Source organism: Hydra viridissima, unplaced genomic scaffold (assembly GCF_058129835.1).
Source record: "Hydra viridissima isolate aposymbiotic clone 2 unplaced genomic scaffold, HvirCarnegie_v1 scaffold_11, whole genome shotgun sequence".
NCBI classification, from domain to species: Eukaryota; Metazoa; Cnidaria; class Hydrozoa; order Anthoathecata; family Hydridae; genus Hydra; species Hydra viridissima.
The window spans coordinates 2,116,718-2,133,118 of NW_028324310.1; the positions used below are offsets into that span (position 1 = coordinate 2,116,718).

General features: G+C 27.9%; 1 protein-coding gene and 1 pseudogene across 2 annotated transcripts; one reads left to right on the top strand and one right to left on the bottom strand.

Annotated features, from left to right (window-relative positions):
- Positions 1-130: 130 nt before the first annotated feature.
- LOC145191515 (uncharacterized) lies at positions 131-15,377 on the bottom strand. 2 transcript variants are annotated; one of them, XM_090066533.1, is made up of 17 exons: positions 15,347-15,377; positions 15,058-15,152; positions 14,879-14,951; positions 14,215-14,306; positions 11,676-11,728; positions 10,273-10,331; positions 9,994-10,116; positions 9,840-9,879; positions 9,596-9,655; positions 4,388-4,495; positions 3,697-3,803; positions 3,531-3,618; positions 3,210-3,265; positions 2,894-3,044; positions 641-733; positions 402-471; positions 131-312 (listed from the first exon to the last, which is right to left on the bottom strand). In XM_090066533.1, exons 2-17 carry the CDS (start codon positions 15,095-15,097, stop codon positions 278-280), a joined length of 1,248 nt encoding a protein of 415 aa, XP_089922659.1. In that variant the 5' UTR covers positions 15,098-15,152; positions 15,347-15,377; the 3' UTR covers positions 131-277. The 2 variants fall into 2 exon arrangements, with proteins under 2 accessions (XP_089922659.1, XP_089922658.1); XM_090066532.1 differs by having other exon boundaries at positions 15,297-15,377.
- On the top strand, positions 5,708-7,567 carry LOC149881664 (uncharacterized; annotated as a pseudogene).
- Positions 15,378-16,401: the final 1,024 nt, after the last annotated feature.

The following is a 16,401-nucleotide window of genomic DNA, read 5'->3' on the forward strand; positions in this document are numbered from 1 at the left end:
TGTTGTTGAAAAGAAAAGTTTTGTAAGCAATTATCTACTTACTATCGAGTCATTCATAAAATTGAAGTAATACATTTCAACACAAGGGAAAAACTTCATTCATGCGAAAGGAAGAGAAACGATCTGAAAATTTTACTCGAAGAAAGTTTTTTAACACCTATGAAGTATTTACAACAACAATTTCGCACAGAAATCCTACGCGCACCTATAAAAGATACCGAATTTATTCACAAGTAACAAATGTGCTTCGGAAGGTTGAAACTCGGCGACCTCCAACTCAGCGCCATAGCCGACAAGTATTATCTTTGCTTCCTGAACAAGGGAACAAATCCATTTGAATGTTATTTTTATAAAAATATCTCATGAAAAAATCACCAGGAATTTCAATATTTTAAAATTACCAGTCAGAATAATGTTTCCTTCATAGTTGAAAGCGCAACTAAATATTTCGTCAGTGTGACCTTCTAAAATCTAAACAATATATAATATATAATATTTCGTCAGTGTGACCTAAAATCTAAACAATATATTGAAATCTTTAATGCTTAAAAGATAATCGGATGAGGTTGTGTTTGCATGTATGATCCCATAGAAAACTACTTCTACAGCATCACTTTAGAAGTACAAAAGTAATAGATACCTGCAGACATTCTCCATTAACAGGATTCCATACTCGTGCAGTCTTGTCACTACTTGCAGTCAAAATTCTTGTCCCTTGGGGATTGAATATAATCTAAATAAATCTGACTTAAAAGCTATTGGACTTAAATATAATAAAAAAAACAACAAAAAAAGAAAAAAAACATGATATATAAACTAAATTATAAAAATCTCATAAAATAATTCCGTGCTACCACAATCCTAATAAATTCTCATAAAGTTGTTTCTCCTGGGGGTCGGATCCTATAAAAACTAAAACTATTTGAGCAGCGTGTGTAACTACTCGAAAATTCAGCGTAAAATCTCAAATCTGGTTTAACTAAGCTATTTTCAAAACATGTTCCTATAAAAAAATTCTAAAAATTGGGTAGGCATTGAGATTAAAGTTTATCCAATCATGTTCTTTATGGGCATAAGTAGAAAAACATCTTCAGAAACTTTTGTAAACTGAGGTGTTGCAGCATAGACTTCTGAATTAAAATTTTTTGAGCCAAATGTGTTCTGACCAAGGTTCTGCGTCTTGAATCAAAAAGTGTTTTTATAGCATTTTTTTTAGCAAGACGAGACAAGACTGAGCAACACAAGACCGTTTAATTTTTGTCTTGTAAAGGCTTGAATCAAAGCAAGTGCTATTTTGTAAAAGTGCAACTTAATCAAAAAATAAAAAAACTCTTCTTGTTTTTTTATTTTTACCCAGACTAGTATTTTTAACCAGGCTAGTATTGCAAAAGTTTGCTTTTAGAGAAACAGTTGCAAGACATCTAAGATAAGCTCAAAAGTCTATCCTTGTAATCAGAAGAGATTTCAACAAAGTTGCATTTAAGATAAGCTCAAAATCTATCCTTGTAATCAGAAGAGATTTCAACAAAGTTGCATTTAAGATAAGCTCAAAATCTATCCTTGTAATCAGAAGAGATTTCAACAAAGTTGCATTTAAGATAAGCTCAAAAGTCTATCCTTGTAATCAGAAGAGATTTCAACAAAGTTGCATTTAAGATAAGCTCAAAATCTATCCTTGTAATCAGAAGAGATTTCAACAAAGTTGCATTTAAGATAAGCTCAAAAGTCTATCCTTGTAATCAGAAGAGATTTCAACAAAGTTGCATTTAAGATAAGCTCAAAATCTATCCTTGTAATCAGAAGAGATTTCAACAAAGTTGCATCTAAGATAAGCTCAAAAGTCTATCCTTGTAATCAGAAGAGATTTCAACAAAGTTGCATTTTACTTGCTATCATGAAGATACCAACATTCTTAATTTAGGAACGTCATAGCAATAGGTTTTAAATGATAGGATGCACATCACCACAAGAAATTTTAATAAAATCCTAATTCTCACATTTTAGTATAAATAGATTAGCATGTAAATAAAAAAACAGCATGTAAGTAAAATCTTGAAAATTTGTAAATAATATATAATTGGTGTTATTAATTGATCACCATTGTTTAACAAACTGTTAGGGTTAGTTTTATTAGTTGGTCAGTATGAGAATCTTAGCTGATCAAGTTGTTAGTCCTTAGTAGCTTTCCCAAAACATTTTGTCACTGACATCCTTATGAATTTGTCTCTCTTTAAACAAAAGAAAGCTTTTCTGTCTTTCAAATAAATGTTAACTTAGTTATTAGTAATCAAAAGATATTTTAAATTTTTGTATAAATTTATCTAAAAAAGTTACCTAAATATACTACAAATATGTAGCAGAACTCTTAAAACAGACATTTTCTGCAGTAAAAACAAAAGAGTTTGACTAAAATTATCGTACCTCTCAGGACTCTCTTTTGTTAGGCCTTTGAGTTGCAACAGTCAAGTTAATGTCCTCATCTGATGAATAATCAGTCACTTTTCTGACAAAGTCATAATTGATCTTTCTAAATACTTCAATTTTGAAGGAACACAAATGTCATCAAACTTTGTTTACTTTGAAAATAACATATCACAGACATCTAGAAACAGCCATTTCAAAGTACAGTGCACAAACTTTTTTTTTTTACAATTTTGAGTAAATGTTACGCTGAAAATGTCTGTATAAAAAATTTGGTGTACACTTTTTAATAGGATCCATTTCTTTCCGATTTAAAAAAAAGTTTATAAAATCTTTGATTTCAGCATAAATTTATGCTGAAAATATGTTTATAGAAATGACCCCTGGTTAAAGTTTAAAATTTGAAAAGTGCTTACCATTGGTCCATAAACAATCAAAATTCAATTACAATAAATAATAAAAAAAGGTTAACCTTTGAAATTTCTCCTTCGTGTCCTTGTAACTTGCAAACACACTGTTGAGAGGCACTATCATAAACACGCCCTGTACCATCAGCAGAACAAGTGGCTATGTGCTGACCTGTGTAATCAAATGCAACGTCGAGTACTTCATCATCGTGACCTCTAATTAATTTTTAAAAAAATACAAAAAAAAATTACAATTTAAATTACATTAATTAATTTACTTAGTTAAACTTAATTCAAGTTACAATAACAAAAATTATAACATTTTACAAAACGACATTTTACATTGACTAAAAATTAAAAATTAAACTTTTAAAATCTTACCTTAGTGTTCCGATGCATTTTCCAGTCTCAACATCCCAAAGTTTACAAGTTTTATCCTGCAAATATTAAAGTTAACATTTTTCCAAAAAATTTACAGGAAAGCTAAAACAGGCTCTTTTTAAAATTACCAACGCTCACACAATAAGTAGGGACCAACCAAATTTACATTCTTATAAAGAACTCTTAATAAGATAGTAGCATTTTGTTGCTATGCTTTTTGTGGTTTTCTTTTTTTTTTTTTTTTTTTTTTTTTTTTTTTGCCTTAAGTTTAGTTGGTCCTTAACAATAAGGGAACAATTAAAGTTGAACAAGTGAAATTACCATCGACGCAGACACAATAAGGGAACAATTAAAGTTGAACAAAGCATTTGAGATTTCTGCACGATGTCCTAACAGGACATTCATCTTCCTAAAACAAGAAAATCAAGAATAAGAGAAATTTAAAAAAACAAGTTTATAAGCTATGATGTAACTTAATGCGACAAACCTCCCGGTCTTTGCATCCCATACAATGCATGTGTGGTCAAAAGAGCCTGTTAATAGCTGATCGCCTGTAGTGTTAAATGAGATTGAAATAACTTCAGCAGAATGACCCTGAATATAAATTTATGAATATAGTAAACTAAAAGCTTTATTAACTAGGATAATTAAAGACAAACAACTTTTGTTTTTGTTAATACCAATTTATATTTATCTTGCATCTTTAATAGTTTGTCTATAATACTGATATCTGATAACAACAATATAATTATAGCTATAATAATTATAATTAATTATAATAATTATACTATAGTTATAATAGTTATAAAAATTAAACTATAATTATAATTTATGTAATGATTATACTACAACTATGATTATACTACAATTATAATCATATTAAAATTATATAGTTATTACAATTTCAATACAATAATTATATTACATATATAATAACAATTTTAAAATTATAGTTATGTTTGATCACATAATTATAATTTTAATATTGCTATTATATATGTAATATTAACATAATATGTAATATTAATATTATGACATTAACTAAATTAAGTCAGCATCATCATTAGCTCGTATTTTAAGAATGATTTAAAAAAAAAACTAAAAAAAAAAGAAAGAGATATTTGTTTTATTTGAAGGCATTGTTTAAAATTTGTAATTCTAAAAAATTTTTTACTTACAGTTAAAGTACAAACTTCAACACCTTTCTGCACATCCCACAGCATTGCAGTATTGTCCATGCTTCCTGTGGCAAGAAGTGTGCTCTGGAAGTTAAATGCTACACAAACCTTGAAAAAATTTCAGCTGTTAACACCACAATACTTATATGTGTTACTTACAAATTTCAGCTGTTAATATCACAACACTTACTTAATATGTGTAACTTACAAATTTTGTACCAACCAATAAGAGTTTCAATAATGCATCATACCTTTTTTTGTCCTCTAATTACTTAAATTTATTTCTTATTTTGCATATTTAGTAATAGATTCAATGCAACAATAAGATTAAAAACATTTGATTAATTTTTCCTCAAAATATTTTACAAATATGGAAGAAAATTTAAGAATAATTTTTTAAGAGTAAAAGCAGACCATTATTACTGGTTAAGGGGTTGTGATATTTCTTAAGAAGCCTATTGCAACATTGTACACTATTTTCTTATGTTTCAAAAAGATTGGCAATTAGAAAGCTTGACTGATTTTAAATTACCTTACCACAATCCCCTTTTAGTGAGGTTTAAGACCAAAATAGCCTATCAAACCATTAAACTTTAAAATCCTGTCAAACCATTAATAGTTATGAGATTTGAACATGTCAATTACTCATTCAGAGCTACAGGTACAAGATCTGATTTTAATAGAAAAGGTTGTCAAGTTCTTCAGATATCTTCCTGATAGAAAAGCCCTTCAGTTAGAATTCTTATTTTGGGTACTTTTTAAACTTATTTTCTTTATTTTGACAACTTAATGACATATACCTGTAAGTAAAAAATTGTAAGTAAAAAAAATTTTTAAGTACAAAAACTTTCATTTATCTAAAAAAAAAAATTCAAAAGCATGTACATTAAGCCACTACCAAGTTAAAGTCAACACTCGGCTCACTTTGGAAAATGTACTATTTATATTCAATAAAATTATGTGCAATTTAAAAATTTTCAAAACTTAGCCATTTTTTGGGAAAAATAAAACAAATTACATTTTCATGGTTTCATTTAAGTATTGCAAAATAGAACAGAATGTCGCTTAAAAAATTATTTTCACGTCATAAATTGGTATAATAACAACAAGTTCGCCATTTTTAAATGATTTTCCATTTTTTCCATTGAGAAAAGTATACTTTTTGAAATGTTTTATAATATAAAAAAATAAAATCTATTACGGATAAAGTATTTATATTAGCCATATATTTAGCTTCTTTATTTATGGTATTATCACACGATATTATCTTATATACCAAGTTTATAAAATTCTTTTTAAGACTGAATTTAAATATTAAAAATGAATGCAAAATGTGGATCTGGGAAACCAACAAGAAAAAAAACGCATAATATTGTAACTAGACATGAAAGTGAAAGATATGCTGAGCAACCAAACGAACTACCTGTTAGTGACCTTCCAATATATAAACAGATTATTCAATATGCTTATAAAGTTGAAAAAGAAATGATTAAAAATAAAAAAAATTGATTCTCCTGCCAGTTTTCAAAGTGAGTGAAGAAATTTTAAAAATTTGGAAAAAAGTGAACCCAAATCTTCCACTAATGAAACCTCTAAGAAATAAGTTACAAAGAACATTTCAAAAAGTAATTGCAGCTGAATGATTTAAAGCTTCAAAACATAAAAACAGTGTTTGTTGGTTGAAAATAACCTTTTAAAGTTATTTGATATATCAACATGCAGATGTGAACTTCCTCTTTTAAATTGTGATGACAGATTTGAAGTTACATTTTTAAAAAACCACAAAAATTTAAACAATATGTTTGTTCAAACAAATTTGTGACTAAACTGTAAATATATTTTAACCTGTACAGTTTTTTATTTCTTCTCAAATTATAGCATTATATTTTATTATACATATCACCCTTTAGAAATGTTTGATGCAAGGGTTGCTCTAACAAGCACTATGCATATCTCTGTGAAAAAAGCAAACAGTTTACATTTGTTATTATTTTTTTTGTAAAACTACTTTTATTATTTAAATGAATTTTTTCAATTTAAGGTTCCAGTTATAGAACGAGAGTATTTAAAGGATCAGAAAGCTAAGCAAGGGCCCTTTGGAACCTGGCAGGTCAAATTGATAAGAAAGAGACAACCATGATCACAAGAAAAAGAAGCAAGGAGAAAATTAATTTAACAAGTGACATGGCACTTCATTCAAATAATGACTGTATCAGTGAAACTTATGATATGGAAATAAAAGTAACCATCCAAAGAAATATAAGGACCCTATTGGTCAAAAACCTTCTGCAGGTGATTTGCATGATTTACCAATAGTTGATTTTGCTCCAATTCATTCAAAGATTGATTCCTACATAAACACTAATATTTTATCTGATCTTAGTACAGATCAATACAAACTTTACGAATATTGTATCTGGCATGGTAAACAGGTCCTGGTTTTTTCATTGAATATTAAAATATTCAATGAAAAAACCAGGACCTGTTTACCATGCCAGATAGTTAACTCTAGCTTTAAGAATAATGATGGTTTATGTGAGAGTAAAGAATCCTACAAATGAGTTGTGTACAATTACAAAGTATATAGTCTAAGTATATTGCCCATAAAAGGTCTGGTCTTTATAAAGATGCTCCTAGACTTTTTCATAAGACGATAGAGCTTGTTAAAAATCAGGCAGACAATATACAACAAATTGTTTTTTAAAATCTTCAAGGAAACTCTTATTGCTGTCTTCAAGAAAACTTTTTATATTCTATGTTGCAAGATGATGAAAAAGGGCTTAAGCTATTAAGCAGGTTTTGCACATAAGGCAATCAAGAGAAGTAAATCCTGAAGTCAAACCAAAAATCAAAGCAAAATTAATTATGCCTATTAACTTTAACACTGATACATGGAGTAGTTTAGTTGATGTTTCTTTAATTGAGGTTGGACCTCCAACTTTTATCCTAATTTCATCATTTGAATTAGAGAATGCTTTGCAAACTTCTAAAAAACCTATTCTTATGGATTTACCCAACAATTCACAGTCAGTGGAAAGGTCTGTGAAGCTTGTATCAGAGGCATCGAAGATAATTTATGGTCAAGTAAAGAGATATGATTTTATTCTAACTAAAAACCAAAGCAGAGCAGAAAATAAATGTAATTCATCTAAAACTGATTATTTTATACCTTTTTCTTGAGAAAATGTTTTTTTTTTCTATTTAATTTGGTTCACATATTTAAGTCTGAGGGCATCCTTGACTTGACTACTAACAAGAATAATTTTTTTTAAATGGCAAATCTCTCTCAAACCTTAACTTCGAAATCACCCTTGTGCAGAAAAACTTGTTGAATGCGGTAATTTCAGAAATAAATGGGGGCTAAGGCAGCCAAAAACAAAATTTGAATGAAAAGATAAAGTTTTAAAAAAGTTGGGGGGAGGGGGGACTATTGCCTCTCAGCCCCCTGTTCCTATCCCAGTGTTTAAGATTGTGTGGTAAATATTCATTCCATAATATTCAAATATTCTAATGGAAAGAATATTTGTATCAAAGTTTGTACTAAAGTATAATAAATATTGAGAATGCCATAAAAATGAATAATTCATTGAAAACAAGAAAATACTTAAAAACTTTAAAACCATTTCCCAAAATTTCCCTTAATCCAATTGGTCTAAAAATTTCAGGGTTGTCTTAGAATAATATGTACAACAAATCCCCAAATGAGCTGATATAATCTGAGAAAAAAAGTATATTTTGGTAGTGGCTTAAAGCTTGGTTTCCAATAGTTGTAGGAATGTCATACAACAGTTGCACAACAACTTTGTTTTATAATGGAAACATTTTCTAGAGTAAGTTGCACAACTTAACGTTGGTTGTACAACAAATTTTATCTTGTACAACTGCAGTTGTGAGTTTTGAAAAAAATCTATTTCTGCAACAGTTTTTTGTTTTTTGTGCAAAACACACAGCTTATTTTTTTAATGGAAACCACACAATAACTGTTGTACAACAATAAAGTTTACAAAACATCGCCATTGTGAGGAATTATTTTAACCTTCCCTGAGACACTAATGAGTCATTGGTTTCTGTATGAACTTGACAATATTTTTCCCATCTGACTGTGAATCATACAATTTACAAACTCCACTCACCTTTTGCACAGTTGTACAACCGCCTCATTTTAACACATTAAATACATTAAGACAAATTTGAAAATCCGATTAATTACAAAAGGTGTTCAAGTCTGTCAGGAGACATTCTATGGTATCGATAAAAAAAAAATCCCTATCAAATAGCATCATTTCTTACACCAAAGAATTAAACGCACCTTGCTTAATGAGTTTTTTAAATAGTTTTCTGACCCAAAACATATGCTTTCTTTTCTTTACGCTTTTTTGGCGTCTTAAAATTAAAAGTGTAACAAAAAGTCTATAATTTAGAGTGATATATTTTTTTTATGACGGCCATTTTTTGTTTGTTTACACTGTTTTTTTTGAAAGATTTTTGCGCTAATTCGATGTAATGGAAACATTGCGTTGCACAACAATTTACTGCACAACTAACCAAACAAACGTTGCACGATTTTTGTACAACATTTCTACAACTATTGGAAACCAAGCTTAATGTACATTATGGTGGTCCCACCCATTTTACACCCATACATTTTACACCCACCCACCCAGGGTGTAAAAATTTGATTTAAGACTTTTCTTCCACCAAACTAACATACTGTGTATGGTAAAAAAAACAAACTTTAATCCAAAAACTGGCATGTTTGAAAAACATGTAGGACTTGCATAATCCTGTCAAAGTTTAGTCATAGAATGGATTTTTGTGAAAAATAAATTTTTTCGATATCCCTTAACAAAATATTGTGCTAATTAGGGTTATTTAATTTAATTAGTGCTAATTAAGGTTATTTCCTGCTTGTGATAATAAAATCTAGCAAAGCTACACAAGCCTCTAAGAATACATGATGTCAATTAAAACCTAGAATGTTTTATTTAGTTTAATAAACTGCAACTGTCAAATTTAGTTCTGTTGTGAAATCAAAGCTGTCTGGGAAAAACTTTGATCCAGTTGTGCAAGTTCTAAATACTGTTGATTTAATTTATTTTTTAACACAAACTTTCTTATCAAGTGAAGAAAAATGGTAGGTTGGCCATTATCAATTTCAAACTTTTAGTTTTTGGGATTAACCTAATTTACAAGATGAAAATTACTTACGATTTCAGCAGAATGACCATTAAATGTGTAAAAACACTTCCCTGTGTCAGCACTCCATAGCTAAAAAGATTGCACTGTAGCAATTGAACCAAAACTGCAGCAAAAATATAATCATAATTTTTACAGCTTAGCAAATAAACTTAAATTTTAAATACTGTAACTAACATTTTCATCCACTTAACTTGTAAAGTAAAACATAAAAAGGGACACCACCAAAACATATCAGATGAATAAGGAAGAATACCTTGCATGTTTTATCAAATGATCCTGTTGCAATTTTGTCACTGCAAGTGGAACATAAATATTTAATTTTTAAGTATCTTTTTGGTGGAATATTTTGTTTAACAATAATAATTTAAGAGGTTTGATACCAGAATTAAAATTAAAGTTGAGCTCACCCGTACGGATTATTGAAAGCCACAGCATAAACAACATTTCTATGGCCTTCCAACACTAGAAGTTCTTCACCAGATGTTGCATCCCAAACTTTACAAGTTCGATCGTAACTTCCAGTAATAAAACTTAAAAGAAAGGAGTGAAAAACAATAAATTTATTATCAATTTATTTATTTTCATTAAATTTTAATTAAAAGAATTTAACTAAAAATTATGTTTAAAAAGAACAAATAATTCAATGAAAGGAATTAGTTGGCTTAAGTATAAAAGAGAAGCCCAACCTTGATCCAGATTTATTGAAAGCAACATTAGTTAAAGGTAGGATATGTGCCCTTAAAACCTAAAAGTGTTTAAAAAGACAAACAGTTGTATATACAACATCTAGAAATTCTAATTGTAACATGGCCTACACAGCCATATATATTACATTTTAGAGGTCGATTCTAAGAGGCCTATTTGCACAAAAAAAGTAAATGATATTTCAACATGTAAAATTTAAAACTTGCATAAGATTAATGGTTTAAAGTGGACAAAAGTTGTGATGTTAAATTCAAATAATACAAATAAACTCGATACTTATACATCATATATACATGTGCGTGTATAACTTTTTTAGAAAATAAATATTAAAAAGCTGAACCATGTCATGGTTAACAATGTGTTGCATTTGGTTGTGAACTGGATACATCAGTTCTTTGGGAGATAAGAAAAAGTTCTTTTTTTCATTTTCCTTTAAAAAATTAACATTACAAAATTATTGGGTTCAATTTGTAAGCCATAGTGATAGGGTACCTTCATCAAACTCTGTTTTGTGTGAAAAGCATTTTAATAAAAAGTACATTATTCATGGTATCAACCACAGTATTCTGCCAATATGATTAGACATGGTTTATTGTTAAGATATACATTTAAAAAAGTACATTATCCGTGGTACCAACCACAGTCTTCTGCCAATATGATTAGACATGGTTTATTGTTAAGATATACATCTAAGCAACCAAATGAAATTTAACTTGAATTGTTTTCATTGCCTTCAATTACTTTATTGAACAAAATAAAACAAGGTTGAGCTGATGCAATAAAGGTTGCTAAAACAATGCGTGAGAAAGGTTCAATACATGATAATACTGATTGTAGGTGAACTTTATCTTCAGAAACAAGCACAATATGGTAGTGTAATAACCCAATTAATAAAGAATTATTGGCAATATTAGACTTAAACTCGAATGAGATATCTGAATCAACTCTCTTACATTAAACAGAAGATATTTAGTTTGGATAAGATATTTTTTTCTCTGTAATTGGGCAGCCATCTTTTTAAATAGGCCTCTTAGAATCAGCTTCTAAAATGTAACATACACAGCTGTGTAATATAGTAGGCCATGGTTGTAATTAGGGATTGTAATTAGAGACTGTAATTAGATTTATTAATTAAAAATAACACTTAAAGATTGCAAATACTTAATTATAGGTTCATTAATAGTTTCATATTATTATAATTGTGAAATGATTGTTACATTAAAATGGGTTATACCCAAAAGGAAACTATTAGTAACAAGAGAACTTTAAAGTAGATCATATTGAGGTAAAAAGCAAGATGATGCTGAGTAGATGTTGATGTGTTGTAAATACAGCTACATTCAATCGTAAATTTAGAAGTTAAAAAGTATTTAATACTAAATACCTTGAACAAATAATATCTCTGTGAAACATTGGTAGACAACTTCTCTTGTAATTCTGACATTACAAGTTAAAGAATACTTAAAACTCAAATGCTGAACTCAAAAGGATTTAAATATAGGTATCATTTCAATTACATAAACAGACATCATTGTAAACCTTTATAATTGCTGTACAAATTTAATGGACTAAAATTCATTATTTTAAGATTTTAAAAAACTCCATCCAAATTAACTTGACATTAGTATTTGGTGGTAACACCAATTTTGTTCTTCTACTCTGAAATAAAAATGGTAAATCAAATGCCACAAGCATACAGTGATATCAAATATAAACAGTTTATTTCTGTCATTTATTAAATAATACATAAATAAGCTAAATTAAGTTAAATTATGCAAAATTTTCATAGATTGACCTACAACATTAACTAAGACTTTTTAGTTCCAAGATGACATTTTTAGTTTCAAGATGACATTGATTTACTGAAGATAAATCTCAATTTTATGATACATCTTCAAATAAATTGATAGCTGCCAAAATGTTACTAAAATTAAAATGTTTTTTACAGCACTTGGTAACTAATGCAGCTGCAATTCAGTACCAAATGCATTAAAACCTAAGATTCTAAAATCTAAACTCTAAAATTTTCTCTGTCTATTATATCCATGCAAAATTGTTGTTAGAAAAATTATGGTTTATTTTAAACAATCATAAAGATCTTAGATTCGATCTTCTAGTTTCACAAGAATTGATTCTTTGTTATGATATATTTCTTAAAAGAAAGTGCTTTGTTGTGTGCTATGTGCTAAATGTATGCAATGGACTTTACATGTAAACAATTGCCCTGTCTAGTTTATGAATAATATTCAAAATAATGTTGAAAATGATAATGCAAGGGATATTCTACAAGTGCACTAATAAAGGATTTAAAACATTTATTCTTATAGTTAGTTTTCATTTATACCCTGATTTTTACCCTGAACTAGAAGAAATTTTTACCCTGAAGTTTCTTTTAAACTGCTAGTTTTCATTTTTATTTATATTTGTGGAATTCTTAACAACTTCTCAATGTGACAATTCATCATTCCTGGTGAAAGTTTTCTGTCTATGTAAAGAAAATTTAGGTTTTGTCAAAATAAGAGAAAGAAAACCAAAAAAGTAAGATGTATTTTTAAATGTATATCACAATTAACACAACAAAAACAGCACAGTAATCAATATTCAGAATATTTTAATATAATTATGGTTAATTTTCCATTACAATTAGTTTCACAGTATGCTTATCACTTTTTTTTTATCTTGAATTATTTGTATCTGTTTGTTTTTGTTATCACTCATAATTTATGATAATTTATCAGAGGTTTTATTAGCGAAGCTGCAGAGATAACATGCTAAATGATGCATCATCTGGCATTGTGTTCTCTATTGACTTTTTCTCCTCATATTCACTCTCATCAAATTTAAATGATTCAGAGCAGTTAGTAATTTCAAAATTTTTTGCTAACAAAATCTCTTCAATTTCCTCAAGATACCTTGCACATAGAAATTCCTGAAAAAACACAGTAGTCTAAACTAATTTTTAATTATTTTTTACTTTTAACTTTTGGTTTTCAGTGGCGAATAATCCAATATACTTACAACACTAAACCTAAGGGACCCCCATGCTTTTGAGGCCTCATGGTTTGTATCTGTAAAAAAAGTTTAAAAAAAAAAAAAAAAAAAAGAGGTAAATAAAGCTTTTAATAATCTAAGATTTTTTAAAATAATAATAAAAAAAAACATCTTTTTTAAATTATTACTTTAAAAAATTTTATACTACTAAAAGTTTTATATAAGATTTTTTTAGTAATTTTCAGCCATCGGTTGCACATCACAAAACAAAAAAAATGAAGCAGGTAAAAAATCCTGCTTAATACTCAAGACCAGGGCAATTGTTTAACTGTTGGAACAAATGCTGAATAACTCCAGCATTGTATAAAGATATTTCATTATTACATCATATCAGGAACAAACTGATATTTTGGATTATGAATTTCACCTAACAGGGCCTCTTCTACTACCTTAACTTAAGGGCCATAAAAGATTTTAATTCAGCATTGTTCCTTCAGAATCAAAATAATTACAGCATGAGATGCTGTAATTATTTTGATTCTGAAGGTACAAATAAAATTGAATTAAAATAATTTAGATTAGTTAGATCTTATTAATCTAACTAATCTAAATTATTCTAATTCAATTTTAAATATTAGTTACAATTAGTTAATAAATTCAAACTCAATCAAAAAATGAAATAAAAATATTAAATTTAAAACAGGCGATAACTTTGTATTTTATAAAATTTGTAATGAATTAATAATTTTATATATTTGTAATACAATATATTTTTTAAAAAAAAATAAATTAAAGAAAATAGGATTGTTTATATAAGTTGGGGAAACCAATAAAAGCAAACTTATTTTTTTCTGTGCCTTTGTTTTTATCCTTGCTTTATTATTAAATCATAGCTTAAATATGGGGTTTCTGAAAAGATAATGAAAAGATACTTATTATGAGATTTCTAACTTGCTCCATTTTTGATGTTGTTATAAGTGGCTCTCGGTTAACAAGCTCATCTACAATTGCATCAACATCAGATCTATAAGTAATAATTATTATACCACAAATTTGTTTTAAACCTGATATTTCTTCACAAAGCAAAATAAAACAGAATAAAAAATGGAAATGTAGATTAACTAAATAAAAGTTATTAAATTTTTTTTTGGATTTTATGTTTAGTATAGAGGTCTTTCAAAGTTCTGTTGTAGTAAATCAGCTCATAAATCCTTTTAAAGCATTATCATAAATTGTCTGGTCAGGGTTATGTTTGTTTTTGTTTTTTTAATTCTAATTTAATGTTATTAGAAGCTTAATAATAGTTATTTTATATTTGCTTAAATAACGAATGAAAAAAAAATCTTTTTAATGTAATATAAATTTTTTAATTCATTGATGCTTTAATCTTCAACTTTATTAGGAGTTCTGTTTTTACGTAGTTTTCAATAGATTTATAACAAAAAAGATTTTAAGGCAATTTTGAAGCTTCATAAACATAAGCTATACAGCCATGCATTAAGGAATACTTTTTAAGTCAATTAAATTATATATTTTGTTGTTATATAGTTAGCAACAGAATTTCAACTAGTGTATTATTAGAGTCTTAGAACTTACTCAGCCTTAAGATCTAGTAAGTCTATGGATTTTGTCTTCATTGTTTTTGATTGCTCATATTCGAGAATAATGCCTAAAAAAATAAAGGTAAGTTCAATAAGAATATTTAAATGTAAAAGTAGCACTATGTACCTCATACTTAATTTACATATTTTATTAGTATGTTTAAGATATCTCACCAGGAGGGTAATAACGAAGTAAAAATCTTCTAAGTTTCATTGTTTATCGAAAGCAGTGTTGAAATTAAAATGGATGTATAGCTAAATCATGTAATCTGAAAAAAGATAAGCAACTAAATACCTATAGTATTTCTTAATATCTTAATGTAAAAAAAAAGCCTTTAAAGAATTCAAGTAAAAAAAAAAAGGGGGGAGAGAACTTTAGGTACAAAGGAAAACTTAAAATTTGATCAACAAACCAAAAACTCAAACACTTAAAATGTTAAAGTTTAGAATGTGGCGCGATTACCCAATTGTCATTTTGTTAGTTTGGCATCTTGTTTTTAATCAGGGGGCATCGCTATTTCAAAATAAGTCGTAAATTATCTCACTTTGATTTCTTTGTTCGAAATTTTAACTCTCTTATATTTAGGATAAAATCGATCTAATTATAAGCATAAGAAAATAAGCCGGATAATTCTTTTAGATTTTGCAAGATAAGACCGAATCATTTTTTAACAGCAAAAGAATCCTCATCAAAATTTGAAGATTCGCTGATAAAACCTCTGATAAATTATCATAAATTATGAGTGATAACAAAAACAAAAAGATACAAATAATACAAAATAAAAAAAAAGTGATAGACATACTGTGAAACTAATTGTTATGGAAAATTAACCATAATTATGTTAAAATATTCTCCGGCCTTGATCAAACCCTTATCTTTTAAATTTTTATTTATTTTTACTTACCATGCCATTTTAGATTAAATTGATCTTCTTTGTGAGTAACAAATTTATATTAGGCAATAAGTCTCAAGTTAAAAATAGAATCGGTCTTTATTTTTACATTGTAAATTTAAATTCGGCAACACACTTTTTAATAGAGACAACTCCCTCCTTCCCCCTCCCTCCCCCCCGCCCGCCCGCAAACTTAAAGATATTTTTGTCATCCAATCAAGTTTGGTATAGTAACTAATCATTTTTTGCAAATGACAATCTAAATCTTATAATGGGTCGATAATCAAACAAAACAGTAATGAAAGTAATGAAAAAAAACAGACAATTAACAATGCCAGGCAATATGGTGGAAGAAAATCAGCATAGTAAATAACATGTTAAAAATCTTGGTCAAAATACAGTTAAACTCCCTGTAAAGTAGAAAAAGAAGCAAAAGAATAATTTAAAATTTTTTTTTTTTTTTTACGAGCGTACGTTTGTCCTGATAGATTTGACCTGTAAGCACTCCATCTATGTAAGAAATTATGTTAAAGTCTTTTGATTCTGTGACCAAAACAGTAATTTGGTTCTTAAGAAATATTCCGATGAACCCCTTCATATTTATATAGCCCCCTTCATATTTATT

Excerpts from the sequence above, each read along its gene's own strand:
- LOC145191515 (XM_090066533.1), bottom strand. The coding sequence starts at position 15,097 with ATGAAACTTAGAAGATTTTTACTTCGTTATTACCCTCCTG. Across the intron at positions 9,656-9,839 it reads CATTTGATAAAACATGCAAG|CTATGGAGTGCTGACACAGG; the intron begins GTATTCTTCCTT and ends CAATCTTTTTAG. Across the intron at positions 3,266-3,530 it reads TTATTGTGTCTGCGTCGATG|GATAAAACTTGTAAACTTTG; the intron begins GTAATTTCACTT and ends TAATATTTGCAG.